The sequence below is a fragment of the Micropterus dolomieu genome, linkage group LG07 (assembly GCF_021292245.1).
Source record: "Micropterus dolomieu isolate WLL.071019.BEF.003 ecotype Adirondacks linkage group LG07, ASM2129224v1, whole genome shotgun sequence".
In the NCBI taxonomy this organism is placed as follows: Eukaryota; Metazoa; Chordata; class Actinopteri; order Centrarchiformes; family Centrarchidae; genus Micropterus; species Micropterus dolomieu.
The window spans coordinates 24,379,239-24,399,711 of record NC_060156.1 but is presented as its reverse complement, the minus strand read 5'-3'; the positions used below and the strand labels follow the sequence as shown (position 1 = coordinate 24,399,711).

Sequence of the window (20,473 nt, the reverse complement as noted above, 5' to 3'; positions counted from 1 at the left end):
TACACAAGTAAAATTTGCACAATTAAATAAATACAAAAAATCCACAATTTCATAAGTCATCATCAAAATATTGCCTAGAACTAAATATATATGGCCTGACTGGTGTACAATGCTTTTGCTAGGGACAAGATTTCAAAACCTGAAACACCTGAAAGACAAGTGTTGAACCTTACAGACCTGGAACGTATCCAGTTAACAAAAGATTGGACTTTTTAGGTTTGTTAATTTCCATGCTACATCAAACGGTGTAGTGGAAAACAACTCAGTGCAGGAGAGTCACCCATTACTAATGGTCAACTGGCAGACATTGTGCATGACTGGGAAATTCAAATTCCTTTTTATTCTTTGTAGTGCCGGGTGCAGAACTGAATGACAATAAGCTCTTCTATGTGTAAATGGGACTGCTTTTTGTGCAACACACATTAAATAACTTCTAAAATGCTAAAATAAAAACTTGTATGCAAATTAGGCACTCATACAGTATAGGCAGTATTGTCCCTCTTTCTTCTTCTACAACATTCACCACCACTGGGAAAAAAAAAACAAAGACAGCAGCGAATGCACGCAGATCTTACAGGCCTGGCCTACATTTCCAAGTACAATTTAGTGAGCCCCACTGAAATGTGGAAATATTCTAACAAAACGTTTAAAGTTGTGCGCATTCAGGATGGACAGCAGCTTTCACTCACTGCTCTCGTGTTGTCCCTCTCTCCGCCCCTGCAGAACATTCATCTTTTGCTTTACACATTTTGCAATGACAGAAATCACAGCAGCTTGATTCTGACAGTTTCACCAACATCAAATACACTAACAGCCGTAAAGATTCAGCCACTTGCTTGTACTGGAGCATTATAAGAGTGGACTACAGGCTACAGGCGTTTGCAGTGTTCCTGAGAGACTTCCAGGGCACAGAGATGTTTTTTGCAGCAGCAGCAGCACGTCCACCTGTTAGTCCTTTATAAGAGAGAGGTACGTTTGTGGCTTAGGTCCATGGAGTGCACACTGTGGTCAGATGTAGTATTCCTTCATGTTGTCTCTGGCTGAGTTGTGGAGGTGCAGCTCTGTCCTGTAGTCTGTGTACATGCTGTGTCTGTTCTCCTCTTTGATGCTGCTGCTCCTCTGGGCCCGCCGCTGCTGGTAGAGGAGGCGGCTTATCACAGCCAGAGCACACACAGCGATAAAGACCACCGCTGTGACCACACCTGAGAACACAGCAAGGAAGGCAGGTTAGTAAGTACCAAGGGGAATCCAAATTGAGGGTCTAAGGATGGAGGTCAGAGACTGTACACAATAAAAAGCCCACTGACAATGCTTTCAACCAGGGCTGTCCCCATGAGGTTTCTTCTGATCCTGATCTAAATTGGTTAAAGTAATGTCCATTTGCTTTGAATCAGTTGTCAGACTTTAATTGTGCACAATGCTGTGCCTACACCACACGCTCAATTTTCAGAATACAGCCACCTAATATTAGTACCGTGTTTATTAAGGACATAGAAATCATTAAATCAGTGTCTTGTATTTTAATACTGCTTGGCTGAGAAGCACAATTGGCAGTTATTTCACCACTGTAATTTAAATGTAAATGTAAATAGTGGTTTGTTTACGCTAACAATGTAATTGCAGTCTCATTGATTGTTTTTTGTTTGCCAGCATTCAAGTGTTTAAGTATTCTATTTAGGATGATTTACAGCAAACATAGAAGTGATACATATATCTAATGTTTGGTATAAAAAACACCAACGTTGTTTCAGAAGTACTGTTAAAATCATGATATTAACAAGGGTAACATGGAAAAGTACAGCATTAAATAAATATCTAATCACATATTTGTATAATCTAAACAAGAAATGATCATTGAGTACTTTGCTCTGCTTCAGAATCAGAATTTGTTATTGTAGGACTGCATCATTTGATAATGCATCACTGAGGAAAATACACAATGTTCTAACTGTATACATACATACATCTTGTAATGCACATCACAAATGTTGAGCACAACACAATAAAGTTGATTAAGATCCACATTATTTTGCTGGTTTAATCTGAAGCACATGCAAGCATATAATAAATAAGTCCAGGAATGAAACGCCTTTTTAGAGGTGATTTTGATAAATTAAAAAAATGCCTTCATCTAATCCTTGATCCCAAAGGAAAAGCCTGACATTATGAAATATGCTTATTCCTTTTGTTGTTAGATTAGAGGATTAGAAGACCACGCTCAATATTGTAAATATGGGGGAGCGGTGACTTCTTGTAGTTTCCGCTGGTTGCCGGGCAACTGGTCCCAGCCAAGATATAGTCTTGCAGAAAACCTCCATAAAATGGAAAAAGTAGGTTTTTACACTTTGGTTAAATTAAACAAACAAGATACACTGTTAATAAGACATGTTAATTAGGGTGCTTTAGAGGTGCTGGAAGGTGTGTTATGTTACATTTGGACAGAGCCAGGCTAGCTGTTTCCCACTGCCTCACGTCTTCATGCTAAGCTAAGCTAAGCTAACGATCATCTCATCTAACTCCCAGTAAGAAAGCGAATAAGCACGATTTCCAAAAAAACGAAACCATTGCTTTTATCTAAAACATGATGTTGCAAAAACTGTATCTACTCATAATATCACAACATTCATATGTGACAATGTCTTAAAGCAGCAAATGTGAAATTCAAGTTATTTATTGTGTTTTGACAAAAGTTGCAGCATGCGTTGATACAATACATCAGTTCATTAGTTGGTTCTATTTTTAACCCCAAACTCTCCCATAAAGCAATTATCCCTTCAACTAACTATACTGTAACATTTGGTTTTAGAGCTACAGTGTTTTACCCAATATGTCGAACTATTCCTTTAAATGATTTTATTGGTCTCATACTGATCTTGCAGATCAGCTCGGGGCATCTCTATGTCAATCAACAACAATACAGTTCAAGTGTGAGGAGAAGTCAAATGCATAAATGTTCCGACGTCACAGAGACATCCTTTAACATAATCATCTTCAACGTAAATTCAATTTTAAACAAAACAGCAAGTGGCAGTAATGAAAATGAGCTTGAGCTAAAACTGACTTATCTAGAGACCAGAAAAAAAAAAGAAATTGGGGGCGGATGCAAATGGAGAGAAAGACAAATAACAAATAGCTGGGTCTCATTTTCAATTAACCAAAGACAAATAAACCAGCACAGAAGAGAGAAAAAACAGACCTGCTATTACAGCCAAATCCTTCTGGGTGCCATTACCATGCTGCTCCTTATCTTTATTTGCTGTTACAGTTTGATCTAGAGAAGCAGAGACGAGAAACAGACACATTCATTAATGTCTCATCATCATGATCATACAGGAGATGTATGTCTGCCAGTAGGATATCTTGAAATGCAGGTTGTCATCTTTACATGTGAAGGGTAGTTTGTTACACCTCACTGCCTGGCTCTAGAATTTCACAGAATTATATCACACGATAACCAAATTAGTTTCAGTTTCACTTATCTCTGACTCTCCGTATAAGCGACAATGTCTGTCCAACGTATTTCTCTATACTACAACTCTCTGGTTGGTTAAATGACTTTTAAATGTCAAGTGTCATCTTTTATCGTTTTACATAATTTTTCTGGGACCTTTTCTATCACAGTTTTTATGATGTATATTTACATATATTGCGGCAATATGGCTTTGGCAAGATGTAAGAAGCTCCCACAACTTGTCCATCCTATGAGAGTCACTGGCACTGCTTCAAAATGCTTCATGTCAAAACATTAGCTGCTGCAGCTTATTAAAAAGCTCGAACCACAACTGTGAGCTTCATTATACTGCATCCGTTCACACAAAACACAAATAATTGGAAAAAAACCCTACAGATTTTAAATGTAATGGTAAGGTTTAAGAGGCTGGAAAACAGCCTGGGGCCTGAACCACAAAAAAAAATGAGTGGGCTAGCAGCTGTTTTTGAGGCTTAACTCACTTTTAATTCTGGCTTAATTCACTTCTAACTGGGACAGATCAACGTAGTACTCATGCTGCATAAAGCTAACCTGCTCAAAAGGTGGTACAGGGGTACAGATAATAATAATAATAATAATCTTTATTTGTAGAGCACTTTTCAAAAACAAGTTACAAAGTGCTTTAACAAGTGTAATGTCAATCAGATGTCAATCAGACGTTAAAGGACATGACAATATGCAATGCCGTGAGTTCAGTTTCACTGCAGCCATCCCCACACTTGAAGTCTTGGTACAGGCCAAAAGGCAGAAAAATTAATTGGATCTGCAACGATGTATTTTTTTGTTCATTAAAGTGTAAAATCAATTTTTGTTTTATCGTTAAGTCTAATTCTAACTCATTCATTTTAGAGATGTTTAATGTAGTGATATTTTTGCTGAATGCATAGCTGGAACAATGCAGACAACCAATCACTGATTGACAGTTTCAAACACAAACATTCAAATGTTTGTGTAACAGTTACCAGCTAATGCGGTTCTCACTGTTTGTTGCTTTACATGTAGCTAAACCGGGAAACAACTATTTAGTGGTGCTGTGCATGGTCGAGATGCACATAAATACACAGCAGTGTGTGACAGTTTGTTACCTTGCAGTATGTGCGAGGTGGACTCTGCCAGTGCTCCACAATTTGATTGGACCAATGGACCACGAATAGTGACCAGTGAACTTCCTCGATTTGTCAGCGCTGCCTTTAGCGGTGCCACATGATTGAACTGGACCGAGGAGAGGCAGCCAATGAAACCTTTAGATGCTGCTTGCATTACTTCCTCATTGAAGTTCTCCATCCCTACAGAGATACAGTCGATTAGAGAAAAGATATGTTGTTACTGATGGGCACATGTTTGATTTTTTTTTGATTAATTTCTGAACAACCAAGTCAAGACTGACAAAAAAATGGTGACAGGAAATGGTGACTGGTTAGAACAAAAGAGTGCAGGCAAACAATAGAGGGCGCAGATGCAATTTTCTAAACACCATGGGAGGACTTACTGGTGACTTTGCCCAATGTCAAGGATCTGATTAAGATCAGCTCTGCATCAGATGACAGTGTGTACTTTGTGTGGATGTCCTGGTCGATCTGGTTGAGTGGAGAGAAATCAAATAACAAGCTGATTACAAGAAATCTAAACCGAGGTAACACCAGCAGCAGCAGCAGGCAGCACATTTCAATACATTATAGATTGAGAATTGTGTTCTCTACAGATTCACACAAAACCATATCCGCCCACAGATAGCTTTAAAGTGGTTTAGACCTTTCACTTCTGCACTATGATGCTGACTCAGTTGCATCACTTAACTTGATGACCTGCAATAAAACACTGCAGGATTTTGATGACGTCCATTGCCGTTTATAAAATGCCTACAGTGGTCCATCTACAGACCAGCTGATGACCCAGCTAAGAATAGATTTCATTGCAGTGGAAAATTGATTTTTAACACCATCTATCTGTTTTTAAGTGTTTGGATAGAAAATATAATTCTAGTTCTTTGCTGATATGATGAGTTGTGTTATTGTACAGAAGTAGATTAGTAACCTCTGCCAAGGAGGTTATGTTTTCAGTGGCGTTTGTTTGTGTATCTATCTGACTTTCAGCATGATTATGGAAAAACTACTGGCCTGATTTTCATGAAACCTAGTGGCAATTTATAGCATGGGCCAAGGAAGAACCCATTGCATTTTGGAGCAGATCCGAATCACAGAAACAAATTGTTTTTCACTGTCTTTAACATAGGTTGGTAGGTCAGTTGTGAGCTGAGATGACAAGGCTTCAGCTACTCAGCTAGGCTTAACCATTTTCTAATAATTTTGGAAATATATCCAGACATACATGGTGGTTGCGCTTGCAGATTCAAAATAATATTTACTCCACTTCCACATCTAACAGTTCGTCTTATCTTATCAGTTTGCTCAGTTGTTATCACATGTAGAAAGTGTGGAACTTTGGAGAAACTTTTTTTTTGTGCAGAGCAAATTCCATCTGCTCATGAAGACTGTTATATGAGAGTGAAAGCTCTGCAAAAAGCTAGTAAGTGGACTGTGAGAAATATTATAATATATATTTTGTCAAACTATGAATTCAAAGGTCAAGAATTAACTTCCATTCGAGTGGTTTTGAGATGTTTGCCTACCCAGGAGGCGTTGATGTTGGTGATTTTTGGGTCAAAAGATGTGTAGATGATTAGCTCTGCATCTTAGTTAGATTTTGTTTGCTTGCTGTTTATCTATTTTTTTTTTGTTGTTTGGCTGACTCAAAATGTTTTGCATTGGAAAAATTACAATTTGGGGAAAGCACATTGCCATGCAGAAACAGTGCCAGTTTAGGGAAACAATCGCGTGACACTTCACATGCTGCATTTATTGGCCAGTGGCTGGGAACCCATCTGCAGCCGCTCTGCTTGGCTGTGCTGGTTGAAGCTGTGACTGTGGATATGGTCATTAATCTCCGGCTGCATCCAAAGGCCATAGTTAAAATCGCAGCTACAGTTCATCTCAATCCCACGCCCACTCGCACTGAGGTCATAATATTGTGAGGTATCGCAACAGAATTTCAGAAAATAATTTCCTTGACCTCTGTTCACACTCATGTACTGCTCACCTGTACATAAAGGTTTTTTCCCACTCGATGGATTCGAATTCGATGGAGTCGTCCGTCTGCCAGGTTACCGAGGGCAGGACTGAACACGTCTGGACTCCTATCTGTCTGAAGGTGATACCAGATCTGCAGACTCCCTGGACACAAAGCATGACAAGACATGTAGCAATCTCACTTTTCTGATGACTGATTCAATATTGTGCTCAATGCAAATATAAAAGCCACAGACTCAAGTCCAGTCCATTTACATGAAAGACATATTTTAATACATCCTACTTTGGCTTCAAGTATGTGTACACTGCTTTATAATGCCAAATAGGAGAAGAGAACACACACATTTACTGAGATGATGTAGCTGCTTATTTATAAATAGACTGCTATATCTAAACTTCTTCAATTGCCTTTTGAGATATTTATCGCATAGCTCTTCGCTCCCACACTGAATAAGTCAATATGTGCTCAGTGTTCCTCCCACACACACAATTGCTGCCAGATCAAAGAGTCAGAAAGATATGCATTGTCAGGTGGAGCTGGGTCAATATTACAATTCCCGGTCTGTTGGTGAAGGGCTTTGTGTTGTGTTTCATTTCAAATCCTAAGTGTGCTCCTATAGATGAAGGTCACTGTGGCCAAGTGTCTCCTCTGCCCTTCAGTGTTTACAGAGACCTGAGGAACATGGATGTGATTTTCTTTTATTGTTTTGCTGAGCGAGGACTGTCAAAGGTCTTTAGAAAAATGTTTCCTTTGAATAAATGAGTGCTTTTATTTTACATATGGATTGGTTTAAGTTTATTGGTCTTTTTAAAGATGCAGAGGAGGAGCGGAACCACGGAGGTTAAATCTATTCATTAGCCTATAATATGTTTGCACAAAGTTGCAGAGGCGGCTCTGATTGAAATACTTGATGGCAGCTGTGGCACCAGTAAGATACATATTAACTGCCTGTTCATTGTCAGCCTCATTTTCTGTTCAACCCCTTTCAACATGCCAGTAAACTTTCCCAAAAATGTGATTTTGAGGTTTTCAGGCTATTAGGTGTAAGTAGCCCCAAACCCCCTGACTCATCCCGTTTTTCAAACAGGCATTTCTGCACATGTCCTTTCAAGTGGTTCTTTTTGGCGGTAAAAAGAAACTACTCTGGTAACTGGAGTGCAATGGGATTATGACTCAATCTTTGCTATTTAAGTGGATAACATTTTTTTCTGCCTAAAAAGGATGATCTGTGTGAGCTTCAGGTGAACTCTGGTGTATTTATGCAAGGTCATTTGGTAACCATGGGAACACATTTGTGTCAGCCTGCGAGTGCGGGGATTTTTCCTGAATATAAGACAACGAACAGGGGTTTAACAGAAAACAGAAGTGTGTTGCAAGGGCGCAGAATTGATTACAGCTTGAGGGGGTTAGCGAGGGGGGGACAACAAACATGGATCAATGTAACATTGCATTGCATATTGCACATGTGAAGCTGTCTCTAAACATGGATCTGGCTGGGAATAAGTTAATTTATTGAGGTGGTAAATACAGTCTTGTTCCTTTTTAAAAAAATCTTATTCTTGATGGGTAGAATATCTTTGAAGTATATATTTTCAATGACATAGTTTATTCAGAAATTATTTACTGGGGGGAACAACTTTGTGTTTTTCACACTTCGGGGTCAGCACCCACGTTGTGTTGAGCTTGTGTCCAACTCCACAACCCCAAGTCCTGTTCTGGTCCTAATGCTTGTAATAAGTCAGTAGGGACAGTTAGAAATAGAAGGGCAACAATATTTTAGTAAACCATACTACGGGTGTGACAGCATCTTTAAGGCCAGGTCTCATCAGAAAATGGCACAGCAAAATTAATCAGTGCATCTAGAGAGTCAGACAGAGGAGGTTACATTAAACTGGATGGTGTCACACAGCAAATAAGATAGAATGGCTTCCTCCATTTGAGATTCCGCCACTTCCTGTTTCCTCAAAGATCAGCACAGTAAAAAAATGCAGATGTGATATTATTAAATAATAATAATAATAATAATACATTTTATTTAAGGCACCTTTCTCGGCACTCAAGGACACCGTACAGGGATGAAAAGACATTTAAAAGCAGCAAAACTAAGAACATTAAAACAGGCTAAATATATAAATATGCTATAATTATTATCATATATCAACACAACAGAATATACAAGTTTAAAACAACCAGTTCATAATGGGAATGTTTAGCAGCAATGCTTTGACGTATTTAACTAATTAGAAGATGTGTTTGCTAACAATGCAATTGCTAAATTTATCTGGCTGTCTGCGTAGGTTAGTTACTGTTTTCTCCATTTCTGTGATAAAGGCTAAATATCACATTCAAAGACGTTTTTAATCATTTCTCAATTCCATAATTTATTACTGTGTTTCTTTGATATGTATGTATTAATGTAACTGCTCCGTATTTGTAAAGCGCTGTTACACTACATTGCATTCACCATTCACATGCATACATACAGTACTCAAACAGAAACGTACATTCACACACTGGTAGAACTAAACTACCTAAACTCCATAATACAAACTTACGTTCCTCCTCGGCCACTACACTTCTCCAAAGAACGCCGCCTGGCTCTGCCATCACTTCACACAAAGCAATCCTAGTCCCGGCTGTTCTCATTCACGTGACACCACGATGGTGGAACGAGCTACCACATACCATCAGAGCAGGGGCGTCCCTCTCTAACTTCAAGAAGCTCTTGAAAACTCATCTCTCCCGAGAACACTTTGTCTTATAACACCTCTAACTCCTAACCTCTAACATGCACTTCCTGTGCTCTTCTTCTTCTATCCCCTTACAATTATCTTGTATTGATTGCACTTTTTTGTATTGATTGCACTTTTTTGCCCTCTTACTTCCTTCCCTAGGTATTTACCCCATTGATGTGATATGTACCATGAGCTCTTACTAGTATTTATTGCTGCTCTTACTAGTATGTATTGTCAGTTGTAGATCTGTATTTGATGCTTTGTTGATACTTGTATGTTGTTTCTCAAATGTAAGTCGCTTTGGATAAAAGCGTCAGCCAAATGAGTAAATGTAGAACAGCGAGCAATTCGGGGTTCAATATCATACCCAAGGACACTTTGACATGCACCCTGGTGGAGCCGGGGATTGAACCACCGAAGTTTTGATTAACAACAACCCACTCTATCTCCTAAACCACAGCTGCCCGCGTAAAACCTCTATGTACCGTTCTTGGCCAGGATGACAGCGATATACTGCTGGTTGAAGGTGCTGACAGTCAGCAGCATGGTGGGCCTCTGGGAGGTGACGAAGCTGAAGGCCACGTCCTCTCTGGCTCTGCTGCTGCTTTCTGTGGAAACACTGGAGGCCTGCGAGCTTCTGTTCTGCATCACTGAGAAGGGCTCCTGGAAGGTGTAGGTCACTGAGGACTCCATGTCGAAGGACACTGACACTTCTGCACACACAGGGACAGGGAAAAAATGGTTTCAGTGCAAGGAGCTCTATTACAACGTTTTCTAAAACAAGATTAAAAGATTAAAGCCCAGCTCATGGCCTCCAGATACTGTAATGTTCATTATGCTGCATAATATAAAAGTGAAAAAACAACACAACCTTATCAAATATAAAAGAATTTAGTTTACCCAATGGGTGTAACAAGAGGGAAGACCATGTTTTGAATTAAATTTGTCCAAATGCATTGTCTTTCATTAGAGGTGTATCAGTGTGTGCATGCAAGTACATGGGAACTCTCTGCACAGGTGTATTTACTGTATAACTACTTAAAAAGAGATACGCATTAGTGTCCAACTTGCACAGCAAGTTTGCAGCAAAACATCTTACAATATTTGTGTACTCTGCACACTGGAAACTTTTGTTCCCTGAGCTTTTAAGACCGTTCCTCCTGCCAGGCATGGATGTCCCACCAAAAATGGCACCAAGCCTGAATAAACGTATTGTTTAAGATTAACTCGAGAAACAAAAGGCCAACCTGCTTGCTTTCTTTCTGTAGCCCACATACTTGGTGGAAGGGAGCAGCTAGCTAATTATGCACACGCACTATTACAAATATGAAGTGAACACACAAAACACTTGCTATATGTTTCTGATATTTTCTATGTGTATTGTTAGGCACCTAAATAACAAAGCAAATTCCTGAATCTATATGGCAATAAAACTGTTTCTGATTCCTAAAAAAAGCACATTATTAAACTTTATTAGAAAGAAAGAAAACATATGCTGACAGTTAAAACACTCTTTTACTTTATTTGTATTTTATGGTGTTTTATGTCTGTCTGTATGTACGTTGGGTGCTTCTTTTCTTTTGTGAAGCACCTTGTTACGTCTCTGCTTTTGAAAGGTGCTATATAAATAAAGTTATTTACTTACTCGTCTGTGTTTTGTTGTGTGAAAAGGCAAAATTCCAAATCAAATACAGAGCTCCTGGAGTTAAAAGGGACTAAGGGAGGGTGGAAGGGATGATAACCACAGTATGCCAACTTACACCATAAAATCACTCTCTTGTTTCACATTGCTGCAGTAACACATTTACAATGACAGTACTACAGTCTCTGCTTGTTGCTGCATGCCATTACTGGGTGCACTGTTTTTCACAAAAGCACAAATATATTTATACGTTGTATAAATACCAGGAAAAAAAGTGACAGTTTCCTTTGCAAAGAGGCAATGTTCACTGTTTCATCATATGAAGTCAAAACCTCATCATCACAGAGCTTGGAAAATCTGCCATCATCTCATCATGCCATTAGAAGCATTTCTCTTTTTAACTGCACTTTACTCCCGAAATTTCATAAAGTTCGACTCACAGAGAGACATGGATCAAAACGAGTGTCTCTAACCTGCAGGTGAAATATCTGATAGGCTAACCACAATAACACAACTAACTGTGGTAAGATCTAAGTTGCAATACACCAGAAATACCTTTGAACGGCAGTTGGATTAGCTGTCTCCTGGCAAGAGTGCCACTTTCATATTTAACACACTGAACAGGAGGAAACCGTGTAAATAGTGCATTGTGGTTATCCACATTTGCAGCCAAAATATTCATCTCTTGTCATTCAGAATACGCCTTCAAACTGTCTCTCAATGCCATGTCTACACGGCTGTTTGCACAGACTCCTGCTCTTCTATCTGCACTGGGCGTTGGTGGGTTTCAGTTGAGTTGCCGTCTGTGCTCTGTTCTGTGCTCACATATTGCGGGAGATAATTTGGTCTAATGCATTTTAAATGTTCTTGGAGTCTAGAGTCAGGACAAGTATTAATTGCCTCTTGCATTACTCGCATTTTTATTGATGCGCAGTAATGGAATAACCTTGACAGTGATCGATTATTTGTTTGTTGCAATCAACATTAATCTATTAAAAGAATTCCATTAAGTGTGAAGCTTTTGTTGTGGATCAGCGCTCACCTTGGTTACAGGTTGTTCCCCCATATGCGGACTGGGAGCAGTCGCACACGTAGCCGTTGCTCTTCTCGATACACCTCCCCCTGTTGTGGCAGAGGCTACTGGAGCCGCTGCAGTAGCCGGGACAACCAGAGCTCACCCCTGGCGTCATTTTGGCCCTCTCCTCCAGATCAAAGCTCACGCCATTGATGGTCAGAGTCCTGATGCAGCCCAGGAAGCCCCTCTGCAGGGACGCTGTTCCTCCTGAGGCGAGGACAGTCGTTAGTCACATGTAATGCTTGCAGGCTGTGCTGAGAAGCATCTTTGATGATTTTATAACCATGATTCTCTTTAAGGCTGATGAGGATTTACGACAAACATTTACTTAATTCCAGTGTGCATCTAGGGCAACTGTGTAGGCACTTGAGCATATGAAACCTCATTAAGACTAAATATACAATGCAATTATGGACCAGACGAGTTTCCAGGAGACTGAGGGGTGGGACATTTATCACGTTGTTATGCTAATAATTTATGAGAAAAAACATACAAACAGGTGGGTATAATTTCCTAGCATGACCCCGTAAGGCTGATAAATAATACTTGTTAAATCCTGTTCTGTTTCATATGCAGTGAAGCTTTGCCTGTATATAGGCTATTGCAGGCATTTATTATACATTTGGTACATTTTGATGGCAACATCAGGGCCATTTATACTGTTATTACCAGCGGTAATATATAATGTGAGGGTGGCTTTCATACTATTTACCAATGCAGCCTGTTGATAGTCTGAGACACAACCACACATATGCCATTTCTCACTACCTGAAAAAGCCAATTTTGTGTTTTCTGGGTTAGCGTTATTATTAATTGATGATACTAGCTGCTGTATCTCACTGAAATTTCATTGTTACGTTAGCTAGCTTTAGCCTGTATGTTGTAAAAACCTTTTTAGAAATACTAAGATGAGAACCACATTTGTATCTATAAATTTACATGCTACAACTGTCAAATGTCCTGTTCACGCTGTACACCGACGACTGCATCCTTGACATGGAGATAACTCTGTTGTGAAGTTTGCAGATGTCACCACCATCATCGGCTGGATTTCAAAAAATGATGAGACTTCATATCAGGAGGAAATTCATAATCTTGGAGAGTGGTGCTCAGAGAAGAACCTACTACTCAATGTCAGCAAAACTAAGGAGCTGATCATTGATTTCAGGAAACTGGAGATTCTTGAGGAAGCTTAAGAAGGCCAAATTCCCACGCCAAGTTCTTGTCAGCTTTAGAAAGCATCCTGAATGGAAACATCACAAACTGGCATGGGATGTGCACGGCCCAGGACCAGAGGGCTCTGCAGCGGGTGATTAAAACTGCTCAGAAGATCATTGGTACCCATCTCCCGAGCATCAGTGATATCGGTGAGGTGTGGTGCCTGTGCAGAGCCCAAAGGATACTAAAGGACAGTACCCAACCCAGCCACAGCCTGTTCACCCTGCTGCCTTCTGGGAAGAGATGTAGAAGTTTCTGCTGCTGCACCACCAGACTGCAGAGCAGCTTTTTCCCCCAAGCTATCAGACTCTTAAACTTTAATTCATCCTCAGCACTGCTCCACTGATCATTGAATATTGTTTATTTCTGTTTCCCCTTTTATTAATTGCTTCTGTATTAATGTATATTGTCTGCTATGTAGCAGAAGGGAGTTACAAAGCTCAATTTCATTATATAACCTGTTATATTGTGACAAATATGTACCTACCTACTTACCTATATAAGCTAAACGTGTTTTCTGTCCCAGAACTGCATTTGTCCTCGGTTGTTTGTGGAAAGTGGAAACTTTCTATGTCTGTTCATGTTGACTATCAGAATGAAGGCATTTAATATGGCTTGGGGTTGCACCCTTCTAGTGTAATTGCAGTGTAATTATACAGAAACATTATATAGTAAAGAGCAACTTCTGTTACACGATGTATCTGTCACTGTTTGCTAAAATCTATAAAAATGAAAGGAGCTTCTGAATAAATAATTAACAGCCCTACTGGGTTACATTATATACTGTAGAGCTACTGTATATTTAAACATTTTTACAGTAATGATCCTATATGTATTAGGTGAGAAATTCAACATTCATTCAGCGTAGTGCACTCCAATATCCCGCTATCTATCACAAGACAAACAAGCTAAATCTGTCTTCTGTCAAATTCAATTCAATTCAATTCAATTCAGTTTTATTTATATAGTGCCAAATCACAACAACAGTTATCTCACAGCGATTTTCATAAAAGAGCAGGTCTAGACCGTACTCTGTGATGATATTTACAGAAGCCCAACAGTTCCCACCAAGAGCAAGCACTAGGCGACAGAGGCAAGGCTCAGGGTGGGCGGCCATCTGCCTCGACCGGTTGGGGTGAAGGAGAGAGAGGGAGAGAGAGAGAGAGAGAGAGAGAGACAGAGAGAGCGAGAGAGAGAGAGGGAGAGGGAGAGGGCAGGAGAGGAACAGAGAGAAAAAGAGAGGGATGGAAGGAGAGAGAGGGGAGGGAAGCAGCCTACACAATATACACACACAGAGGTACAGACAGTAAAGGTGATGTTGCTACAGACTAAACGAAAAACGGTACAGATATTTATAGTAGTGTTAATGATAACAATCGTAATGTTAATGATTATAATAACAATAATAATAATAGGACTAGCAACAATAAAGCAAAGCAAATAGTGCTCTATTTAACGATCTGTTAAACGTTTTAGGTAAAATATGACAGAAACTAGTGCAATGTTCTTTTTTAAATCTGTCTGCTTACGCCAAGGTAGGTTTTGCATTACACGATTCTACGTAAGCAAAATTACATAATGGTATTTTGTTTGTTTCAATGAATATATTGTATGTACCTGTAGATATTATTTCTATAGTGTGAACCTTTACTGACCAGGTACCATATATGAACTGTGCACTTTGGCAATGAAAGATTTCTGTTTTAAAATAAAAACCCAGTAAAACACTGTTTTTTAATTTTCCCACTTCTTATTTTGTTAAATGTTAGTCATTTTTATTATCTACTGTACCAAACTAGCAATCTAGTTTTAATTAGTTTTCTGGCAGAATGGATGCGTACTTTCATAAAGTGACACCTTTGTACCTTCTTATGAAAACAATTAAATCTTCATCTAATGACAAGTTCTTCTAAGGTCCACAGACGATTATTGCTTCCATTTGTCATTTCACTCTGATAAATTATTTCTTAAAGTAAATGATCCATGAAGTGCATGAACTGAGGCCTAAAATGGAGAACACATGAAAAAAAAAGGTGTCTCTGTCTCCTCCAAAGGGCTGGTGTATTATTAAGGAGACACATTAAAATGTCAGAGGGGGAAAGGCTTCTGGAGAAATGCGAGATGAGATAGAGAGCAGCCATGCTCCTGAACCAGAGCAGTAATGAAATAATAATTAAATACATTAGTTCTTCACAGTAGCTTACAGGACAGGTTTGCATTCTTTCAAGTCTATATTTATACAATACTCACAGGTCAAATATACTTTTAAAGAGTTATTGTTAGCTGTTATCACTTCTCCTTTCCGTTATGGCTGTGAAGGGACACCTTCTCAGTGTGAATACATTGTAAGAGATAGAGGACAAAACCCACAGTCCTTGTAAAGATGCATTCAAGTTCAGCTAAAACCAAATCAAGTATCTTTGTCCTGGTAGTTGTGAAACAAAGGAGGAACATGAAGAGGAAAATCAGTACTAAAAAAATGTCAGAAGATACCCACTTGATTTGGAAACCTCATGTTAGATTCAGCTGTACTTTAGGTATTTTGCTTATTATTTTCTTATTAATCATATAAACTTTATACGTGATGAATGGCTTCAGTATAACGAGTCTTTTACCAGTACAGAGGTTTTCTTTTGGTCCTTGATCATGAAACGATCTGCAGGCCAAGCTCAAACTTGAGACTTTTATCCGTTTAAAAGATTTTAAACTTTTATTAAAAATTTAATTGGTTACTGCTAGCTGCAGATGATTCAATTAACTAACAAACACATGGATAAATATTGCTGGCTTGTTAATGCACTATTATATAATGAATTTTTTGTTCTACCCATTGCTGCTGTGTGGTCTGAAGTTGTTGTTGCTGGGTGTTGGATGCTGCCCTGTGACCCTGTCTTGGCTATATCTCACTTGTAAAAGAGGTTTAACTCTCCGCTTCCTGCACTGTTTAAATAAAACCCGTCCCTGGTGGAGGTTTATTCAATCTGATGGCGAGCCTACCTACAAACAGCTGGCTGCTGAGCCGTAAACGGGGGTGTCCGTCAGCTGGAGCCTCCAGGAAGCGGAGGGGAAGCTGGTCGACCTGCAGGGAGGCCTCCTTCACATTGCGCTCTGCCCTCACGTAGTGCCACTGTCTGTCATTCAGAGGGAGGTGAGACTTCACGGACAGGACCACTGGACCGTTTCCCACATCAAAGGAGAAAGTCACCACTGAGGGATCTGGGAGGCCAGTGGGAAATCGTACACACACATGACAGTCAGGTCAGACTGAATGTGATATTAGGTTTTGTATGTGCTTCTCTATCCTCCCTCTCTGATGCAATGTGATACAATGCTGCTGGGAAAAGTTGATGACCTGAATAGATTTATGAGGCGGCTCAGCTGACAGCTCGTCAATATTTCACAACATCTCTGATGCTGCAGTAATACATAGTGGCTCCAAATATTCTGAGAACTCCTCCCCCAGGTTTGTGATGAAAACACCTATAGTATAATAAATAAACTAATCCACTGATACTTAAACTGTCTCTCTGAGGACTGGATATGGACCCTGTTCTTATTAAACATGCTGTCTGGTAAGTAGCTCATGTCCCTTAGTTCTACAGTGTATTTCTTTATTGGTCCTCATGTCAACGAGTCAATCTTTTGTGTAAATCTATCTGATTTGCAGCATTTTTTCCTCCTTTATTACAGTAAATTTTACAAGGTAATTTAATGAACTCCTGCTTCTTTATCCATCTGGTGTAATGACTTCCAGCCCAGACATTTTGGTCACTCCCCCCTCCGCACAGGGCTGCCAGACAGCCTTTAAAAAGTCAAGTGCCGTGGTATAAAGTGCGAAGATAGATGGATGGGTCAAACAAACACCGGATTTTAATCTCAAAGCTCAACACTGACTTCTTAGTAGTTTTGTTGCATAAACCTCACCAAACTTTTAAGTTACGTCACATTACTGCTTACGTCTCGTGATGTATAACAACCTAACCAAGTAGTTTCTGAAGGCGTCTCATACAGATGCTCGAATGTCTGTAGGAGACGCCGAGGGACATGACAATACATCGGTATTTGACGGCCTGGGAATGAGAAGGGGTTGGGATTTCAGCTTCACTACATGGGTAGTACGGAAATGCTTTAAATGTCTGCTATGACAGCATGGCATTGCTGTTGACTGTGTCATTAGGATTACATCATGCTGTGCAGACCTGACAGCCTGCTTCTCGGTGAAATTAAACTGTCAACTACAGAACAGCTAGCATTTCCATGTGAGAAAAAAAAACTCTGACAGCTTGTGTGGCTGTGGATGTGTGGCTGTTCTTTCTCACATTCAGTGTGCATGACCTTGTCATGTTCTTTGTGCATGCTGCACTTCTTTTATTCTTGTTGACTCACAGCTGAGCTCCACTCTGATGAAGTTCTTGAGGCCCAGGTTCTCCAGAAACACTCCTGAAGGAGTGCTAGTCTTGAAGTAGAAGGAGATATCAGAGGCGAGCTCTGCCTGTAGGGTGGGGAAGTAGAGGTAGGAGGACTCCTGGTAGAAAGATGCTGCATTCCATATAGATTCTGAAAGAAAAAAAAGAAAGGAAAGAGGAAAATAAAGTGGAGGTAGGAGGGAAAGTCCAAAATAAGGTCTCATTTGTCTAAATTGTCTGCCTCACTTGCATCCTTTCCTCACATGTACACTGACAAAACACAACAGAGAAGGGATTTAATGAATTCTGACATCTGATCTGTCACCAATGTTTCAATGTTGACTTCTGGTAGGAAACAGGAAGCAAACTGCAATATATGGTGTCAAAATTCACACACTTTGTGCACCCAACAGTCTGTCTCAGTCTCCTTCATAAGAGGTTTTGCATTAGTATAACAATCCCTAACAGGTGATGCTTCCTTTTCCACTGAAGGAGCATATACATTAGTCATGGAATTGCAAGAGGTCCATTGTTAGGAAAACATCAAAATATATAACAGTTTTAAGCATTTGAAGCGTTAAAAACAATGGTGATGCATTTGTGGTGAGTCTTTGTGCTTCACATTGAATGATAATTTCCACCAGGTGACAGTTTTTCAATGAGCTGTTTTATCGAAACGCATAAAACATTTAAACAAATTTTGTTAGGAGAGCTCATTGCCATGGGATGCTATGGTACCAGGGTTAAATGATGTCAAAAACACCATTAAAAATTATAAAAGTAAATCAGTTTCTCTGTTACTATGTCTGAGATTTTGTTTTTATTGAAGCAGCAAAGGACTCTTTCAAGGTACTGTCTTTAGTTTTGCAGCATTATTAGAAACTTAACACAAATTACCTAAGCTATTTCTACTGACACGCAGAAGTGGAAACAAGAAACATTTATTAGAAGGATTATCCCCTTGAGAAGAACGATTACATTTTTATGTGGGACTTTAACACAAACATACAGAGAATACAGTACATAAAGTAAAACACAAACACTCACACCCACACAGACAAAAGCCACCCCAGGCTTAGCCACTCCTACACCCACTGATTCAATGGAAATACACACAGTAAATGTGTACATACCCATACATGTATTTCCATGTACCTACATGTTAGAGCTAAATATCTCAGTATAATTAGAAGCAGGAGCAGGATGTCTGAAGATAAGTAAGAAGAGATGCCTTAAAGAAATGAAAGGAGGTAATAGAAGTGAAGTGGGCAGGTTGTTATAATCAGATGGAGCTTGAACTTTAATAATTTCTTTAGAAATTCCAGGAACAAAGATACAGTCAATGTTCATACATTCATAATCGTCCAGATTATAAATGTCTCAATGTTTAGTGTCAGATAGAAACCTAAAATAGGTCAAATCATAGGTACAGTTTATTGGTCCTGGAAATATTCTGCACAATATTAATTCTAGACATACTTCAGCCTGACATATTTGATGTCTTTAGGAAACGATGGTATCTCCACTTTAAAATAAAATCATGGGGGTTTGGACTCATATTTCTATGGGCTACTAAAAATTCCCTGCCCTGTGTCCACAGCTCACTTTGGGACATGAAGCTGTAAATGTCTACAATCTCTTTCATGTCCCATTGCCGCTGTCCAGCTTTGCCCCCCGTGTTTCCTCACATTTTGGCACCCCTGCCTGGAAGCACACCATGAGTTTGTAAAGAGGGACCCACTGGTAGTTCTAGCTGATTTTAAGAGGTTAAAGTCCACACAGCCAGGTGTTCGACATGTAACAGAACAGATGAGGTATATACCTCTCTATCCATGGATAAACAAAACAGGCATAAAGACTTCATCTGAGCATGGTTTGTTTCTGATCAGCACTAAGCCTCTAAATCAAGGGCTCCATCTGCAACCAAATCTGGCACAGTAGCTTCAACACTGAGGTGATCACCTACTGTCTCCATAACAACGCAGAGGTCCTATGTGGTAGACGGCCTGTGAGCCCGTTCTGTTGGTGTCTCCAATCACAATCTGGCTCACTGGTAGGTGGTCTTTATAGGAGAGGATTCCTGTGTCATTAGCCCTGTGACACACAAAAAAGAAATAAATAAATGGTAACACAGAGCCCTTGAAGCTGGATGCCTTTATGGGGGTCCAGATAAAGGCATCCATTCCTCTGCATTAGCACAGAACGCAGAGTAAACACATTAAAAATGCGGCAATCTATCACAATGCAGACAACTGCCTCTGGAAATATGCAAACTGGGCTGAATCGAGAGAAGCTTTGGAGTAGATTAACATAATGTAAACAAAGACATTCAGAAACAAAACTATAATGCAGCCTTTGTTTATTCATTCAGTGCTTAGAAATTCTGATTAGTTTGATCATAACTGTATATTATGTATGAGCTGTAATTAATCATTTCAGAGTAAAAACGTAGGTATATACAGTGGGTACGGAAAGTATTCAGACCCCTTTAAATTTTTCACTCTTTGTTTCATTGCAGCCATTTTCCAAAAATCAAAAAAGTTCATTTTATTTCTCAGTAATGTACACTCAGCACCCCATCTTGACAGAAAAAAACAGAAATGTAGAAATTTTTGCAAATTTATTAAAAAAGAAAAACTGAGATATCACATGGTCATAAGTATTCAGACCCTTTGCTCAGTATTTAGTAGAAGCACCCTTTTGATCTAATACAGCCATGAGTCGTTTTGGGAAAGATGCAACAAGTTTTTCACATCTGGATTTGGGTATCCTCTGCCATTCCTCCTTGCAGATCCTCTCCAGTTCTGTCAGGTTGGATGG

At 39.5% G+C, this 20,473-nt stretch overlaps 1 protein-coding gene across 1 annotated transcript in view; it reads right to left on the bottom strand.

Annotated features, from left to right (window-relative positions):
• Positions 1-312: 312 nt before the first annotated feature.
• The window catches only part of cntnap5a (contactin associated protein family member 5a), a 77,643-nt gene continuing 57,482 nt past the window's right edge, over positions 313-20,473 (bottom strand). The window contains exons 15-24 of the mRNA XM_046054888.1: positions 19,620-19,747; positions 17,634-17,804; positions 16,245-16,463; positions 11,997-12,236; positions 9,798-10,025; positions 6,587-6,720; positions 4,980-5,067; positions 4,576-4,776; positions 3,197-3,271; positions 313-1,202 (exon numbers count right to left, since the gene is read on the bottom strand). Coding sequence (XP_045910844.1) covers positions 1,009-1,202; positions 3,197-3,271; positions 4,576-4,776; positions 4,980-5,067; positions 6,587-6,720; positions 9,798-10,025; positions 11,997-12,236; positions 16,245-16,463; positions 17,634-17,804; positions 19,620-19,747 — 1,678 coding nt within the window. The 3' untranslated portion in view covers positions 313-1,008. The remainder of the gene's footprint in view (positions 1,203-3,196; positions 3,272-4,575; positions 4,777-4,979; positions 5,068-6,586; positions 6,721-9,797; positions 10,026-11,996; positions 12,237-16,244; positions 16,464-17,633; positions 17,805-19,619; positions 19,748-20,473) is intronic.